Source organism: Myiozetetes cayanensis, unplaced genomic scaffold (assembly GCF_022539395.1).
Source record: "Myiozetetes cayanensis isolate MyiCay16 unplaced genomic scaffold, myiCay2020 scf10, whole genome shotgun sequence".
NCBI classification, from domain to species: domain Eukaryota; kingdom Metazoa; phylum Chordata; class Aves; order Passeriformes; family Tyrannidae; genus Myiozetetes; species Myiozetetes cayanensis.
The window spans coordinates 13,082,322-13,101,236 of NW_026086605.1; the positions used below are offsets into that span (position 1 = coordinate 13,082,322).

General features: G+C 45.7%; 1 protein-coding gene across 1 annotated transcript in view; it reads left to right on the forward strand.

The window, feature by feature from the left end:
* Positions 1-18,915, forward strand: part of ARL3 (ADP ribosylation factor like GTPase 3) — a 30,390-nt gene that overhangs the window by 4,456 nt on the left and 7,019 nt on the right. Inside the window, exons 2-5 of the mRNA XM_050338638.1 lie at positions 5,670-5,813; positions 6,952-7,068; positions 11,159-11,209; positions 13,152-13,337. Of these exons, the coding sequence (XP_050194595.1) occupies positions 5,670-5,813; positions 6,952-7,068; positions 11,159-11,209; positions 13,152-13,337 (498 nt within the window). The remainder of the gene's footprint in view (positions 1-5,669; positions 5,814-6,951; positions 7,069-11,158; positions 11,210-13,151; positions 13,338-18,915) is intronic.

Genomic DNA, 18,915 nt, shown 5'->3' on the forward strand with positions numbered 1-18,915 from the left:
GCCGAAGATAAAGGTAATCAGACGTCATTCTTCAGGGCACCAGCTAATCAGTGCAGTTGTCAGGAAGGACTCCCCTCCTCCAGCTCTGTGTGTGCAGGATTGCACCCTGGATGACAAATGTAGCCTCAAATATCCACTGCGGAAGGCAGAATATTTGGCTCAACTAAGCCCCTCGTCCTTCCCCATGTCAGCTTCTCCTGTGTGACTTTCTGAAACCATCACGTGCACCCTCTGTCTTTAACTTACTCTTTAGAAATGGTGAACTGCTACCATGTTGTTTAATTAAAAATAAATTGGGGTCCAGAGCTGTGCCAGGTACTGTGCAGGCAGAACATGGAGTTGTTCCCCATGCCATGGAAATACGGTCTGTCTGAGGTGAGAGATAACCAAGCGATACGAGTGAGGAGAGTCCAAGACAGGTTCAAACTTGACATGTTGGCTGCCTAAACCTCATCAAGGATTGTAGGTGTGGCAGAGAAGGAATTAGCAGAAGAATCATGGGGTGGTTTTATGGATATTTTGTAAAGTTTCTCTCACGGTGGTAGGAAAGGCACCAAGGTTTAAGAATACAGCTCAGCAGTGCTGGGGGGCAGCTGTGGGAGACAGGAGCCACTATGGCAAATGTACTTGGCTGGTAAGAGCCTTGAGGATGAAGACAAGTGACTTGTGGATGAAGCAGTGCGGAAGAGGGTGTCTGTGCAGGGGTGTAGGGATGGGGGAGATGTGGTCACAGTGGCAAGGTGAGCTGCTGAGCTTTATGGCTGTATTGCATCTTGGTGAATTAATTTGATTCTACCTAAATATCCACATCTAGTAGATAAGCAATTGCTGGTGACTAAGGGTGGTTTTATTTTAAATTCATTATCTGTGCTTTGTGGCTAATAAAGTTAAGCAGAATACATTTACGTCTCTTTCCTAATAGGAATCAACTGTGCTCTACAGCAGCTTGTGGGCCATGCTTTTTATCCATGCTCCATGTATCCAGCCCTCAGTACAAGGGGAAATTGTTCTTTCCATTATGGCTTTATATTGCCAAGCTGATACAATATTTAAACAGATTATCTCAATGCTCTGTTTGTCCCAAACCAATTTTTGCTTTGGCCTGTAAAGTGAATCTTCCTTTCAGTGGCTTCTGTGGTACAGGATGTAGTTACATGCATCAACTAGTTCAAAAGACCCATATACAGCCTGGATTTAAAGCTGAATAAACCCACAAAACCCTTAGCTAGGACTATAAATGTCACTGTATTTTTATATATGTCTGCTTTTTTTTTTTTTTTTTTTTTTTTAAGAGACTAGGATTACTGCATGCAGCTATAACTGAAAGTCTTTTGATAATTCAGTGGGTATTTTAAACCTAGCAATGATATCTTTTCATAAAACCACACATCCCTGTTTTCTGAAGGATGCTAATAAGATGGTTAGCTTTTCTTTCATGCTTGATGTGTTTGAGTGCTCCTGCCCATTTAGTTGCTTCTCAGAATTTAATGCCCCACTCTGATTTCACCGTAATTGTCAGGAGTCTCTTTTTCTTATTGTATGTCCCCACTCACTGTCTGGAAAATGCAGTCTCCTCATTGCTGACCCCATCAGTCTGTCTCCTCATGGTGCTTGTAAGGAAAACCTCTCCACCAAGGACAAAGATGTTTTTAAACAAGCCAATCTGATATAAAACATAGTTTGCTTAACCCAGAGGTGACCAAGAAGCAATTGCTGGCTGACTGTGCCCAGCCTTGAGGTGCTCTGTCTGGCTGCCCTTCTCCAAAGGCTGTGCACGCTGCCATGCTGTGCTGTTCATTATCTGAGCAGCGTCTGCAGTTCCCTTCTCTGTTACAGATGCCGCAGTCTGCTTAGTTTTGTGCAGATGACACACTGCCCTTACACTCCTGTGAGTTGTCTCTGCAGCTCCTCAACCAGCCAACATCTCAACTGTTCTGCTTGAGACTTGTCCTCCTTCTCACCCGGGACAGCCCAGTGAGTGAGTGCCACTGGCCTGGCTGTCATGCCAACCTCCTGGGCATCCTCCCTCCTCACTGCTGGTTAAGTCCCAGCACCGAGACATTTGTTACCTGCTCTGCTTCAAAAATCTGCTCCTGCTCTGTTGCTTCTGAGCATCCTTTTTTCACCAGATTTTCCCGTGTCATAGCTTTCTACCTGACACCTCTCATCAATAACAAGGGGTTGCTTTCTGACTCTCATCAGGCCAAGTTAGTTTCAGCATTGTGTTTGTAAGCAGAGAAGTGCTTGTCCATCAGTGTGTGTGCAGCAAGGGCTTGTCCCACACAGTGGTGGCATGCAACAGGGAACTGGGCTGAGTTATTTTTTCCAGTCTACTAACCTGTCAGGAAATGCTTTCTGTCTTCCTAGCCAGTGTGCTCGTAAGACCAATTACAAAAAAAAAAAAAAAAAAAAAAAAAAAAAAAAGTTAGAAACCCATCTGTGCATGACTTTCCTTAGTTTTAAATCTTCACTAACTACAGGGATAATGCTGGGTTCAAGTTTTAAGTACTATTTACAAAATAGTAACAATCATAGTAACCAATACTATTATTTGACTCTTGATTTAAGTTGTGTATACAGACCATGTAACCCATGCCTGCAGCTACTGAAATAAAGTCCACTTCTCTGTGTTGCCTTGCTTGTCTTCCAGCCTTTTAAATCAGCTTACTTTATACCTTAGAGAATACTTTTATTTCTATATATATCTTCTCTTCTATTGGCTACCCCAGATAATCCTGTGATCAGCCATGCAGCAGTGTCACTTGAGTAGAATATGGAACGATGCTGATCGTTTTCTCATAGGCTGTCATACTAGCCCAGAAATAGCATCCATCTACAATGGGAGAAGCTCTATTAACATTTACAACTGTTCCTCTTCCCGACCCCTGAGAATTGCTCCGTGGTAGATAAGCAATACTTTGTAATACATTTCTTTGCGCTCAGTATTTTGGAGTTGAATTCTGAAATATAAAGGCTCCTAATCCTGATCTGCTCTGGGATACACTGCTCTGCTCTTAGCAAGTGGTGCTGTGAATAGGATTAGCATTTCAACAGCTTCTTTTTTTAACTGTGAGCAATAAACTAAAATAATAGGGCCTGATTCAGAGCTCTCCAAAGTCGGCAGTAGTGCTTTGGCTGGTGTGCATTGGCTTTGGGTCAGGCTCATAAGAATGGGAAATTCACTGTTTCCCTGAAAAGGAAGGAGAATGTGTGAATTTTAGAGTTCCTGCTCCTATGGGGTCTGTCCACACCGAGCTGAAATCCACGGATTTACAAGCCAACAAACACAACTGTAAATTTGACAGCAGGTGAAAAGAAAATGCGTTGCTAGTCATGGGGTTAAAACTTGTGCTTTTTAATGATGTCAAGAGCACTTAGGACATGCATATAAACATGTGAGCATTAAAGGTATTTCTGCTGCCGTTCCTCTTCTCCCTCGCACGTGTGGCAGTGCAGACCGTGGTCGGGCAGAACGTGGCCTGGGCACTGTGGCCAGGGAGATGAGCTGTTGGGCTGGGAGGGCTCGCAGTGACTGGCTGCACTGAACACCGCCCTTCAAGTTCATTAGCCACGGCTCAGGTTTGAGAGCCAGCTGTGAGCATCTGGCCCTCAGGGCCCAGCACGTGCTGTTACAGGCCTGTATACTTCAACTAAAAGGAGTTTGGGGATTTTACTGTGCCTGTACCAAGCAGAGCCCATTCCTGATTAACTGCTCTTGAGCAGGGCCTGGATTCCCAGTTTTTTAACAGCCTATTTATCACCTATGAGATAGGTGACACTTTGAGCCCACTTACTGTGTGGTAAGACTGCAATTTTGCTGTTCTTGCATGAGCTCTGAATTTCTGAACCTCAGCTTTCTACAGTGCTTTTTAAAAGCACAGCAACAGTAGCAATCCTTAGGCTTCCTTAAGATATCCTTCAAATGCAGTTTTACCAAGTTCCTTCTCTTCTCCCTCTTTCTTACATGTCGCACATGTATTTTGAGCTGTGGCTGGTAATTAAATGGAAAACCGATAAATTACTCTGAAATCGAAAATGCTTGGGGTGGATCGAATGTCACATGAATTTGAATCTCTGTGCATTATGGAAAGCTTCGGTATCACGACCTGTAGCGCCGTGTCCTTTCCAAAGCACTCCCTGCCTTGGAGCAGTGCAGTGAGCAGTCAGAAGCAGCAGTTTCCGAATGGCTAAGGTGGGGCGCTCCCAGAGTGGGCAGAAGGGCACTGCTGGAGACAGGGGATGCATTGCAGCAGTGACAGTTGCACTGCTTCCTGCAGCTCTTCATCTTGAGGACAAGTTTCTGGTTGCTCTGATCTGGAGGGGATCAGGAGCAACCTTCAAGGCTCAAATAGTCCTTGGCTCCCAGCAGGAATATTTAGAAGGTTTACTTCCTCATAGCAACAAAGCACTTCGTGACATTTAACTGATTACACCCTTGCAGGTCGACAAGAAGCATTGTCTCCATTTTGCAAATTGGAGAACAAAAAAGCTTGAGAGATGGGCCCTGTGGGCTCAGGTTTCTGCTGATATTTGAACTTTCTTCCTGGCTCTGAGTCTTAGTGTGCTTCAACAAGGGAATTGTCAGGGAGATACGTAGCAGAAGTGCTCAGGGCTCCAGAAGGGGCCCTCAGAGGTGTATTCCTCTCCTGGATTTTCTCAGGCAAATTAGTTGCAAGAGCACCTGTGTCCCCAGGCAGGGTCTCAGTGTGGTGTGTGCTGCTTGGGCTCCGAGGAGCAGTGTGACAAGCAGGGGCTGCAGAGCAGCACTGCGCCCAAGGACACCCAGGCATTCGTGGTGTGTCAGCCTGCTCCTGTGCCCTTGGCTGCAACTGCCTGTGGGGCTGGGCTGGGCTGGGCAGCAAGAGGCAGGTGGAAATGGGTGATTTGCATCTCTTGGTTACATGCCAGGGTCCAGAATATTTTTCCAGCCGTTTTCGAGAGGTGCAGGTCTCTGAGTGGTGGCACTGACAAAAGCTTGGGTGTGCTGCTGTAAGGTACCCGGTTGTAAATGAGCTGACCTGGATATTCTGTTTCCTAATCCTGAGTGATACTGTCAGCTCAGAGAGCTGAGCCTGGCTAATGACTGAAATCCACTGTGCTTTTCTTAGCGAGGATGTGTGGTGATCTGAGATAGTTGTTAAGTGCTACATCCTGAGAATCAGAACTGCACGTGCCCCGTGGGTCCAGCATGTTTTAGACAGATAAACAGGGTTTGAGATGACCGGAGAGTTACTATGAAAAGAACGATGTCAGGTACATAGTAACCTGCGGTTAACTAGGAGGGAGATTAAATTAATGGTCTTTTCCTTCTGATAAAGATAATGAAGAGCTTGCAAGGACTTGGTTTGCAGCTCCTACACATGGTATGTGTAGGCACTGTCTCCCTGGCACAGGGAATGCCAAACAGCTGTGTGACAAGAGCAGTGCAGCCAGCGGGGCACCTCACTGAGTGACATTTGTGCTGTCTGAGACCTCGTTGATACTCTGAGATGAAAGAAAATAGGGGACAAGGGCAGTAAGAAATTAAATGGGAACAGGGACTGCAGGAAGGGATTCAAGGTGTCCTGGGATCTACCACCATACAGAGCCCATTTCAGGGGAGGAGGGCGTGACATTGAAGGAGAGAGTCTGGGGGGAAATAAACACTATGATCTCTCTTGTGGATTTAGGGTTTACTGTCAATCCTGCGCAAACTAAAAAGCACCCCAGACCAGGAGGTGAGAATCCTCCTCTTGGGACTGGATAATGCAGGCAAGACCACACTCCTGAAACAGCTGGCATCAGAGGACATCAGCCACATCACACCAACACAGGTGAGGAAGGCCTTTACCTCTCAGGGCAGTTCTTGTGGTCTCCCCTGCCACCTTATACAAAGCACTAATGATTCAACAGAGTCTTTCAGTAAAAGGAGGAACAGCTGGAGCCTGGTGTACCATTAAGTTTGTGTCTTTTCTGCCTAAGAGGAGGCTTCCTGAAGGAGCCAGAGAGCATCAGGCCAGATCTGTCAGGTAGTGCAAAAGTGGATGAGTGCTGTGGAGTTCTGCAAAAGGCTTTTGGGTCATGCTAGAGTTGCATGGATGAAACTTCATTCCTGTTGTCCTTGACAAACAGGGGACATGTACAGTGGATGCTGAAGAACTGGGCCAAGCCCCTGTCTCTTTGCATCTTTCACCCAGCCAGCTCCAAGTGTCCTGCATATACCAGTGCTCCTTCTCTAATGCCTCTCATCCCCTTTTGTTGAGCCTCAGGGTTGGGGAGAGGGATGTCTCCCATCCGAAGCACTGCAGCATCGCTCCAGAGGAGGTTGCTAGAGAGCTATGGGAGATGCTTCCCCCCCACCCTGTAGCTGCCTCCCAAAGCTCCTAGCCCTGACACCCCAATTCCAAGCCCCAGTCCCCTGGGTGGTGTGGCAGCACGTTGCCAGCCCACGCCACATCCTGTTTTTCTACTTGAATGCACTTTCAGTTGGTGCTCTAATTGATGAAATGGACCCTTCAGACGTGCAGCTGTTGCTCTTTTAAGCCCGGCATTAGCTGTGTCGTGTCGAATTGAGCTGAGACCTCTGGCTTCATGTTAGCTGTGACTGTCTACTCAGCTTTCACAAGCTCAACCCTGCTTCTCACAGTGCCCTTGTTTTCTCCTTATCTGCAGTTCTCCCACCTCTTCCTGCACCTACACTGCTACGCCCTCCCAGGGCACTAACTGCATCATATGTCTCCCTAACCATGACAGTGTTAACCCTTGACCCAGGAACGCTGGCAAACTGATGGTTTGGCGGCTGTGTTTGCTTTTGCCAGTGTCTCTCCAACAGCCGATCAGTCTTTGTGGCTGCCCAGCCCATCTTGCTGCACGTTGCAGGCGTGGGATATATAAGGTGTTAGTGTCTGCCTATGAACATGCTCCAGCCATTCAGGCTTATGCTCTGTGTGGCTTTGTTTCTGCTCTTTCCAGGGCTTCAACATCAAAAGTGTACAGTCTCAAGGCTTCAAGCTGAACGTATGGGACATAGGCGGACAGAGGAAGATCAGGCCGTACTGGAGGAACTATTTTGAAAACACTGATATCCTTGTGAGTATTGGCTGCAGTTGAATGCTGTGTTCATGCAATGGCTTTCCGAGGTCTCAGCCAGAAATTCAGAAACAAGTAATGTAATGTCCCAGTCCTCAGCAACACCATTGCCATTGTAACAGGAGTTATTCTGAGCGAAATGGCAAGATTGGTTGGGTGCAGTAAGAAAAATACAGTAATGTTTGGAGAAATCCTTCGGTTGTATGTTTTTACTTTCACAGGATGGTGCTGTTTATAGCCAGTTCCTTTCCTCTCATCTCAGTCTCCTCCAAATGAAAGAACGTTAATAACTTGTACTTTACTCATCTATAGCTCCTTTCACTGGAGACTCTGAAGGCCTGTCATGGGCATTTGTGACTTAAGCCTCGTGTGTAGAGGTAGATCAGTATGGTGTTCTTGTTCTATAGGTAGGGAAACTGAGGCACAACAATTAAATTCTATGTCTGCATCAGATAGGAAAGCTTCTGACTGAGGGACACAGAGAGACTCCTTGTCTTTTCTTTTGCTCCTTTAATCATGTCTTTTAATGATTTCGACAACTTAGCTGTAATTACCTTAGAACTAGCTACAGATGACCACAATTATATTTACAGTGCAGAACCTTTGTGTTTCCATGCCAGACCACATTGCCCTGGGACCCTCCAAGTGCTGTCTTGTCCACTTTCAAAGATTGCCTCTAGCCTAGAGCCACATATGCCAGGACGAAGGCAGGCTGGGGGCTCCAAGCCTCTCCCCACCCCAAGCAGTGTTGCCTGTGGGAACAAAGAAAAGTCAAGGACTGCAGGGCTCCCATGGGAAAGCGGGAAACTCTCTCAGAAAGATGCCCTTCCTCCCTCCTGCTGCACACACATGCTCACTATGTGTCAGGAGCTTCAGTGCACTTCCATGGAAGTATCAGTGCAACTAGGGATAGGATTCTCTACACCAAGGCTCATATCCAGGTGCTGAAAGTCCTGGCTGTACCTGGAGGTTTGGAAAACATTACCCAAATGAAGCTGTTATTTAACTGTGACTAATAAACCCTCGGTAATCTCCTTTACTGATCAGCCTTTTTGAGCCTTAATTTGGAATCTGATGTTCAAGGGCAGCCACCACTGCATAAGCCCAGTTGGTTGTTTTTGCAGAGCGTAATGGAGAAATCTTTCTAGGGGAAAGATCTGTGTTTGAGAAATGAGCAGGACACACATTGTACTCTTCTGTGGCCATCGAGGAGAGAGACATGGTGTGGCTGTGAGGTGATTATGCCCCCTGAGCTCAAGCTCTGCCGCTGTGTGTGTGGCGGGGAGGCAGTAGGTGTGCAGATCAAAGTCAGCCCTGCAAAGCAGCAGCTCTGGGATCTCTGCCTGCTGTGGCAGGTGCTCAGGCTGCAGAGACTGCGCAACCAAAAAATAGTATCTGGAAAACTCTGCTGGCAAAGGCAGTGAGCTACACTGGCCTGTGGGCTTCCACCCTTCCCGGTGTGTGCTGCATGGGAGGTGCAGAAATAAAGGTGAATTTGAAGATCTCCTCAATCACATTTGAAGATGAAAGTGGCTGTTTTCCATGCCCCCACCCCAACCCAGTTAAAGCAATGTACAGAGAAAACCCTTCTTTTCCTATGAGTAAGAAGATAGGTAGATAAAAGCAGAATCAGTCTGGGGGAAACAGTGGTGTGAATTCAGAGAAGTAGCTGGTGCACAAATGGACCTAAGCAACCCTGCCTGCACTCCTTGCTGACACTCAGTCCCAGACTGGGAGATGCTGGCATGTTGGGTGTCCATACACACCAAAACTGGGATCAAGTACATGCTGATGGCTCTCTGTCTTCTGCCAGTCCTCACCCCTGTTTTAGCCAGTAATTTTACCCTCTGACAAACCTGGTGCAGGCTGTGCACCTTTAAATTGAGCCAACGTATCCCTCATGTTATTTCTTCATCCCGTCCCATCACGTGCAATTTCTGCCCAACCCACTTACTCCAGGTTGTGTTTTGGCATGTTTCTCAAAGGAGGTATCCAGCTTTACAGGGATTTCTTTCTCAAAGCTCTGTTCTACAACCTAATATTCAAACTGGCAAACTAGGCTACCAAGCACCACAGCCAAAATAGGCTCTTGAGTGGCCCTGGCCATAGAAGGAAGTTGGAGATGAGATACACTACAGTTCCCAGGACCCACTGCTTCTCTCTTCTCCTAAACTGTATTGCCCAGAACAGAAAGGACCCTCTAAAGAGTATTAAAAAGCAGGAAGTGATTACAAATTCAAATCCATGCAGGTGCCTTTGAATGAGAGCTTGGTCTTGCATCACACACCTGTGATATTTGGAAGCTTAACCCAGGCAAATAAGGTGTGGATATCTGGCTGATTGCATATTCAGACAGGCACCTGCAGCTATTTGGCACAGCGCTTGCTGGTTTGGAAGTAGGCACTCGGCACATACTTTACTTTCTCTGTGCTGTGCTTTTGTTGCTTTTGCCCTGAGCACAGTTGTATCCAGTTCTCATCTTGCAAAATAGCTCCATAGCAAGGAACAGAGCCGTGCAGGAGAAACCCTGGATGGTTGGGATTCAGAGCTCTCCCTTCCCGGTTAGAGAAGCACCGTAATCTGGGAGGTGCTGCCTTTCAGTTAAGAAGTAGCACTTGACTGTTGAGTTCATGTGTCGCTGAACTTCCCCAGAGATGTCCTGAAGGAGGAAAAATGCCAGTCCAGTCTCACCCCGGAACACAACTGCAGCTCTGCCGCTTTTTTTGGTTTGTGTTTCCTACCCCAGATGGGATGCACAGGGGTATAATGCTTGGCACAGAGGCAGAGAGGACGGGGGTAGCTGATACAGTATTGGTGCACGTGCTCGGGATCACATTGCAGGGAGAGGCTGTGTGTCACGGTGTGCCCACGGGCCGTTCCCCATCACATGGCACCGCGTGCGTGCGCTGCTGACGCATCCCCGCGCAGCTGCGTCCAGCCTACCGCGCATCCCCCAGCCTCTGTCACTGCACATCAGCCCCAGGTGATCTGCAGAGGGGTCTGTGAGGTTTGCTGGGTTACCTCCTCAGGCCTGGCATACAGATTCTCCTGCTGCGTGTTTGGTCCTATTTCAAACAACTTGAGTGCTGCTCATTAAGGGAGTGCCTGTAGTTTAATAGATATTGCTGCTAGAGATCTTCCCTCCCCCTACTATTTGGTCGAAATTATCCTGGAAGCGTGGAGTCTTATGCTGAGACTGCCTGCAAGGATGCCATTTATCTTGATGGCGGGGTGCTGTGCTCATCTATTCCCTGAAAACGAGGCTGACACTTGCTCCCTGTAAGCCACCAAAGAGCATGCAGATGACATGCTAGCAGCTTCAATCACTACTGATGGGGAATGGCAGGGACTGGAAGCAAAATGCTCAGTGTTTGTCACCAGTCCTGTCCCTGTCTGCCGTCCCAGCATCCTTCTCCTTCAGAAACCTTCCTGTACCAAGCAATTAAAAAGGGATACGAGGCTATTCTTGCCCAAGTATTAGACTGAAGTTTCCTGGTTTTTTTGGATGGTAGCTGAAAATGGAGGCTGGATCCAGTGCTCCTCCCCATCAGCCAGCTCCAGGAGGCTGCAGTAGTGGAGTAGAGGCTCCAGTAATGGAGAGGAGCTCACTGTCCCCTGACTGCTATTGTGTGCATTGGTGGCTTATTGAGGAGGTGATGTTGGAGGGCAGCATGGCACAGTCACACCAGTGCGGTGCTTGTACACCTTGCAGGGGTGAAAGACCATGTCTAGCTCCCCAGGGTTTGCCCTCCTGCGTTCAGCTTCAGCTTGTAAGCCTGTCATATGAAACAATACCAGAAGTCTCCTATTCTCTTTAGGTAACAGAGGCTATGAAGATGGTGAGTGCATCCCCGTACTCCCCCATCTCCTTTCTGATCCTACCCACGTGACTGTCCACTCCCCCAGCTTTCAAAGAGGTGGTTCCTCTCCTTTCAGAACATCATGAAGTTTTGTCAACATTTTGCTATAAATAAGAGCAAGGATCTTTGTGCCCAAAAGCATATTTATTAGGTTTAGCTCATTTAAGCACGTGCTACTATGGAAGAGTGTCTTCTGGGAAGAGTAACTTTTCCTGTCATTTCTTTTTCAGATCTATGTCATTGACAGTGCAGATAGGAAGAGGTTTGAAGAAACGGGTCAGGTAAGTTACTTATGCCCAGCTTCCTTTGAAGTAACTCGGTGCTCCTGAGTGCCCCTTGCTCACAAAAGTTAGAAAGAGGATTTTGTTGTTTATGAAGGAAATTTGCATTTCAAGGGACTTGCCTTTCAACATCAATGCAGATTATTTTGGTAGATGTGAAACAAGGAAAATAGGTAGCCTAATTCTGTTTAAATAGAACGGTTTTCATTAAAGTTATACAATAATAGCAAATGGAGCCTAATACTGAAAGCAAGAACTTCTCTAAGTCCTTTAAACCTTGCCAAACCAAGACCCTGAGGAATCCTATTTTCTTATGTACAAAATTGAAATGGAAATCATATTGACTTGATTGTCTTTTGGATGTAATTGAAAAAAAGCTAAGAACTTTCTAACTAGGACTGGCCAGAAAATAAGATTTCCGTTTTGCAAAGTTTGGATGTTTTGTAACATTCTGTATTTTAGCATAGAACAAAAGTAGGACTTTTGAACTTCCTTTTTAAAATTCAGAAAGTGACAGTGTCCCAAAATAGCTAGCAACAAATTTACCCCCCAGAAATGGGAGATTTAGATTAAAGCCCTCTGTTCTGCCTGATTTGAAGAAGGTACTTGATCTTTTGCCTCTCATGAATCATGGACACACCCCAACAGCAGAACTGTTGGCTATTCTAGGGATGGGGGCAATCTTTCCCCTGCTGGAACTATTTCATTTTATATAAGTAATGAAATATTCATTGGGCAAAAGAGAGGGAGAGGAAGCAGAAGCTTTTAGAGCGCTTGCCCGAGTCAGGAGGAGTCAGCCAGGACCCCTCCTCATATTTCCACAAACACTTTTGGTTTCAATAAATCAGCTGTGTCAGATGAAAGACCTATTTTGTTGAAAAATTCCCAGCCAGCTCTGTTTATAACTCCATTCTCTCATCCTGGTTTCCAAACCAAACATTGCTTTTAGGGGGATGGAGTTGTATTTCCACTGCAGTTTACCATCTCCCTGACTGCATTCATTTAATCCAAAAGTTTCTATCCAGTGGATAAAGGATGTTAGGACAGTATCTGGGAGCATGAGACCTTTCCAGCTAAATAAGGAGCCCATAAAAATCTCATGTACTCATCTGTCTGCAACGCCAGCAGTCCCTACAGGTTCAAGTTCTGCTGAGTTTGTCATACGTTCCCATAGGGAAGTGACTTGTTTCACGTGAGACCATTGCACAACCCTAGGCATGAAGTGTTTTAGCCATTATTGATCCACTGCAGATTCAGATATTCAAAAAATCTCTTTGAGTCAGACAGTTTTGAATGAGCAAACCCATTCCTCAAGACGCCACCCAAAATGTGTGCCATACATATGGAGCCAAAATCCAGCGAGTAAAGCTGATTTAGCTTGCTTTCACCTAGCCAATGCCTTCAAAAGCATCAGCACTTTCTTGTGGGAGGGAGAATTCTATTTCTGTGGGGGAAAAAAGTCCTCTGTTGTTCAAACTGCAGTGTATAAAACTTGGAATAAACCCCTGAAACTCCTTATTAGGAAAGATATCAGGGCTGGTGTCAATGGTTGCTCAGGTACAAATGCCAGTCAGGCAATAACTTAAGACAGATTGCTCATACTGCCAATTTATGTGGTTTTTGCTGTTTCATCAGTTTTGGTCTCCTGGGATCAGGAACTGGTAAAACACAGAGTTGTAGCCTTTAAGGCAACTGCTAATTTCAGACCAAACTGAAGATTTTTCTAACCTGTAATTGGAAGAAATAGCTTTTGAACCTTGGGCAGAGATGATTGTATACATTTTTGGTCTCTTATAATAAGATCTAGATTTCACTGGAACACGCTCTTCTAGCATTTGCCCTAAATATATTTCTAATTAGAGACAACCACTGGTGGTTGAAAGTTTTCTGCCCTTCCCTCTCTCCATCTTCCCCCCACCTCACTCTCTTGTAAATGACACAGGAGCTGGCTGAGCTTTTGGATGAAGAAAAGCTTAGTGGAGTCCCCGTGCTCATATTCGCTAACAAGCAGGATTTGCTGACGGCTGCCCCTGCTTCAGAGATTGCCGAGGGACTGAATCTACACACAATCCGGGACAGAGTCTGGCAGATCCAGTCTTGTTCAGCTCTTTCAGGAGAGGGAGTACAGGTGAGGCTCTGGAGAAGGCTTGCTGTGCCAGCAGGCCATCTGTAAAAGATTGTTGATCTTCAGGGTGGGGCTGGACCAGCTGCCTCACCAAGGAGGGTCAGCACAGCCAAACCCTTGCAGCGAAGAACGCGGGGTGCGTGTGTCTCTTTGCCTGTGCAAAGGAAAGAGAGAGCAGTGGGCCCTCGGGATGTCTTCATCCCTGGGAAAGGGGAGAATGATTGCCTCCCCACCCAGGAATCGTTGGCTGGGCCAGATGAAGACATTGATTTATTTTAAAGAGACTGCTGTCAGGTTAATCATTCTCACAAAACAAATCGTCTTTTACTATTAACCCCTTTGACTGTTACAAGTGTGCACTCCAGAAATCTGATTTACCTTCACTACTGATGTCATTTGGCATTTTGCTCAACCCAGGCGCCAGAGAGAAAAACTGATCAATTTTTCTGATCCAGAGAAATGCAAGAGTTGCACATGGGGCAAGGGCACTTCTAATGACAACATGTGGGGCAGCAGAAACCCACCGAAGGGCCTGAGCTGTGTCCCTGTTCTGAACTGTAATAGCTGTGTCTTGGGCTCCTGTGCTGTAGCCAGTTCCTGAGGTATAGTAGCTCTTTGTAATGTAAATGGGACCTAGGTTTGTTTATTTCACTCCTAGGCTTTCCTGAATTAATGAAGTATTTGTGGTGCTCTAAATCTGAGTACTCCCTTCACTGATATTTAAAGAAACAGAATGGTGAAGACATTTATCTTCATTGCAGTTTCTGTAAAGCCTTATTTGCAGATGCTACAGAGCTGTTCAGGATAGTCAGATCTCAAGCTGAGTATGAAGAGTGGCAGAAGCAGCCCGCCATACTGAGTGGGCAGTAAAATGGCAGATGAAATTCAGTGTTGACAAGTGCAAAATAATACACATGAGGAACAACAAGCCCACTGTCATATGTGCATATGACAGTGGGCTCAAAATTAGCTGCCATTACTCAGAAGCAGATCGTTGTGAACAGCAGCTCATCAGAGGCCAGAGAGGAAAATCCAAACACTAGACAATTACAAGAAAGCAAACAAGAAACATCTTTTCTAGCAGGTTAAAGCTGTGGTGGGCCCATACCTTGAACATGACATTAATTTCTGCCTCTGGCCCATTTAAAAAGATTTTAGTAGTAGTAGAATCATAAAGTCCAACAAAAAAATAGGTGGAATGGTCTTCAGGAGATCTTTATACCAACTTCATGTTTAAAGCAGAGATAACTGTGAGTCTCAAGGAGGTTGCTGAGAGCCTTGTCCAATTAACTTTTAAATATCTCCAAGCATGGAGAGTCCACATCCTCTCTAGGTAACCTCTTCTAGCACTTAACTACCCTAATCTGAAAAAATATTGTCCATATATCTTCTCAGACTTAGGGAGATTTGAGATATTGAGAATGATCAGTAGCACAGAATGCCATCTGTATACAAGGATAATAAATAAATTAGGACTTACAGTTTGGAAGAGACAGGACAGAGAGTGGGAACATCTTCAGGATTTATAAAATAAGGTATAAAAATATCAGATAGACCATATGCTATTTCTCACATTGCTAGAGGGAGGGTGTTCCCAGTGAAATAATCAGACGGCAGCTTAAAAGAAGTAAAAATAAGTGCTTCTTTGCGAGTTCCATAGTTAAATTGTAGATCTAACTGGCACGGGATGTTGTGAAGACCAAAGGTACCAGTCTGTTAAGAAAAATACCAAGTGAATTTCTGAAGAAGGGATCTGCAGGCAATCACTGACCACTAAGATCTAGAGGCAGCTTTTGACTGAGGAACAGCTTGGGACTTGGACTGGGAGAGAGAACAGAGCGAGAGAGATCCTGTTCCCACATGGTCTTTCTCCCTGGCATCTGGAAGGAATGCTGGCTTGGATGAACCGTTGGTCTGACCCAGTACAGCAGTTCTTCTAATTTCAAATTCTCAACCTGATGTTTAGAGCTAAATGTCGTAGATGGTATCTTCTAAAGGGCCTCTATTTACTTAGCTAAGATACAAATTCAGCTATGTTGCAGCCAGTCTAGTGAAAAGCTTCAACTCCAGTCTTTATTCTGAAGTGGTGGTGGTAGAGGGAAATGCATTCCACTCTGGCAGTGTTTATTCCAGTCCGAAGAAATGTGATCAGGAAAGTTGACAGGATTTCAGGCAAGCATAGGTCACCTTCTTCCCTCCTCCAGGCCCTCCTCTGGTTTATGGACATCTAGCTGTGAAGGGGCAGTTAAGTGGCAGATGAAATTCAGAGATGTGGGTTGGATGTGGAAGAACTAAACAATAGGAAGTGGCACTTTCTGTTTGTGAGCTTTGAAATAAGCCTCCTTCTTGAGCTGATCTGTGTGCTCTGGAGTGAGCTGCACATTTCTGCATTGACATCACCTTCCTATGCCTCCTCCCTGAAGTACAGCACATCCCTATACATTCAGTAGTGTAAAATACACAGCCCAAATACCCTCTACTAGGGGAAATGAAATCTGCTTCTGTGTTCACTTCCAGAAAACAGAAGACCAGAGCTAAATAAAAGTATTTGCAGGCCTATATATTGTGTTCATCATGCTTATGTAAACAGTTTAGGTGCAGGCCAGATAGTGTCCCTCTTAGATGTAGGCAGTCTCATTTCCCTAAATACTGCAGCTTATTCCATAAATTATTATTGCAGAAGGGTCAGGGATGTCACAAACTCTCTGTAGCTCATAGAAAAAGAACCTCTACATTTCTCTTCAGGCATAACTGCAGGCTTGTCAAATCCAAGCACTCCCTTTCCTTGCAAATTGAACAAAATGGTTTGGGAGAAGGCTCTTAAACTAAACCTGGATCAGCCTAGAAAGAAATGGTGTCTTCAGTCCTGGGACCCTTAAGGAGGGGCCAACATGCTGAAAAATTTAGGAGAATCAAAGAACTTGTTTAAAGAGTGACATCAAGAATGATGTTATTGAGGATCCTAGTACACAGTATCTCTACCAGTGGCTCAGAACAGGAGCTCTCTATGTGTAGTTAAATCTCAGGTCACTGCTTTAAGGACTTCTTTGAGAAATGACAATGAGTGACAGCAAAATAAATGAAGATGTGGAAGCATCAGGTATTCAGAATGAAAGCCAAGGAGTGGGTACTCCAACCATCGCTGCTAATGGAATATATTAGCTAGAGTAGAGTTGGAGACATCACTGAAGAGTGGTGGCGTATCTTGTGCTGAGCACATGCAGGAACAGAGTTCATAGGGGAAGATGTTTGTGATAGCTTGAAGGAAGAGCAATGAGCAAAGATAAATAATGCCAATACATGAAGGAGAAATATTTTGAAGGTCATTTAATTAGTTTAGCTGCTTGCACCATGGTGTATAGAACTGGGTAGTTAAGACTGGGGATTTCAAGGTTAATGAGATTAGATTATGGTTAATAGAATGATATAAATTTAGAGAATTTAACTATTATTTTAAATGGGTTATTTAATAAAACTGTTAATTAAGGGGGGAATCCATATAGTCATCTTCTCTTTTAAAATTAACCACTGGGGACTCTGTAAAAGGGGCCCAGCAGTGTCCTGAGCAGGCTCAGAAGAGAGGTGACTGGGTTAACTGGAAACCCCATACAGTGTCTCAGGATGCCAGCTGGCAGCCCCTGTTATGCCAGCTGAAGACTTCATTACCTTCAGACTGTAACCGTGGGCAGCGCTTGTGTTAATCAGACTTCATGGTGCCATTGAGGGAGGAGTGGCATCACTCACACTCAGAGGCTTTTTCAAGCAAACTGTCTGCTTGGGTCTGATCTTATCCTTTGGCTCTAGTTAGGAAAGCAGGAAAGCTTTGTCTCCCTGCCACAGCCATCTGGGCTGTGCCTCTGGAGCAGAGTGCTGAACAGCCTACACTGAGCCCCTTGCACAGGATACAGCAAACAAGGGAGGTGATTGCTGATGTCAGCAGAGGAACACAAGGGAACTGTTGCCTCATAAGGGCTCTCTGGTGCCACATAGGCTCTCTTGGGATTGTATTGTGACCAGATCTCCAACTGCAGCCCTTGGTGTGCATTAGCTATATACATCCCACCCTGGCTGGCCGTGGCAGGGTGAAAGCAGGCAGGACTCCTCTGCTTTGTAGCCTGCCCTCTTGCTGGAGGTGTTATTTAGGGGCCAGGGTGATGTTAAATATGACTCAAGGCTTTGGACCGATCTGTGCTCTGCAGTTTGTTTCTTGTCTGAAGCAAGAGTCTCCGATCAAGGCAGCAGGAGTTCAGCCTGCCCTGAGGAACCGTCCTCCAGAACGATGCTGCAGCGCATTGTGTCCAGTCTCCCAAACATAATGGCTCTCTGGAGACCATTAAAAGCCACTGAAAACTGAGAGTAGCCGCTAAACTTCTCAAATTTATGCCAGAGCCCGTCTGGCCCAAAGGACTGTGGCAAGGGCTGAGCCTCCATCTCCTGCCTGGCTGTTTCAGCCCAGCTGAGAGTGAAGCCCAAGACCCAAGTTATGTCTTTGCTGTGATTCAGCACTTTCATAAGAGCTGAAGTAGAAAAGGACCCTCTTGGCAATGTGGTATCCTCAAAGCTTAAGTTTTGTCTTAAAGATGTCTTAGCCAGGGCAGGCTGGATGAGATCTTCCACATCTTAACAAGGTTCTGGAGCTACTTGTAAATGTGATTTAAAACCAGTTTTGATGACTGCAGCTCTCCTGGGGCAGGCAGAGCATGTTAAGGAGAAGCAACCCTGTTTCCAGATTACAGGACAGTGTCTTCTGATTTTTAAGCAGGGTAAGGAAGGAGTCTACAGCACTTCACCAGGGATATAAGGCCTCAGAGGACAAAAAAAATAAGGTTTCAGCCAGGCAAAAAACAATGGATAACGTACTGGCGGAAGCCCATAAAAGCCAGCCTGTATGATGACTCGAGGTGCAAAGAAACGACAGATAATGAAGGCACAGTCCTGCCTGTGCAGAGGGAGAAGAAAGTGACGGTTAAAATAACGCATACCAAAAATGCTAGAGATGGAGAATTTTGCACTTGCCTGACCCAATTTATTATGGCAGACAGAGGATTACATGAAAGGATTAAGCTTTGCTGTCCTTAAGGTCACATTAGGGGTCACAAGTTTGTGGCCTTGCCTGATCCCTGGCTTGCAGGGGAGCAGAAATCGGGAGGCTTTTTATGGGGTGGAAAGGACTTGTTCGCTGTGTTTGAAGTCAGATTACTTCACTCCCATAGCCACAAAGCTGATAATGCAGAGAATAAAGCAAGCAGTGGGCTAATCTTAAGCAGGACTTTTTATTTCTCCCAGGGAAGGCTCTACCAGTACTTTCCCAAAGGGCGTTGGAGTACAACTCCCTTGGCACAATAGCAGATGGGACTGCAGCAAGGCGGGGTTGGGCTGAGCAACATTTCTCTGCAAGGAGCGTTATGCTCTTCCCTGGGGTTCTCTCTCTTTGCTTTGGTAAAGTTTACTAGCTGCTTGTTAAGGAGCTAAGAGAGGCAAAGCTGAAAGATCTGAAATATTTTCCTGGCTAAGTTTTCCCAGGGTTGACTTGAGGCTGGAATACTAATATTGTATCCGCCTCGATCCTCAGAGTACCTGC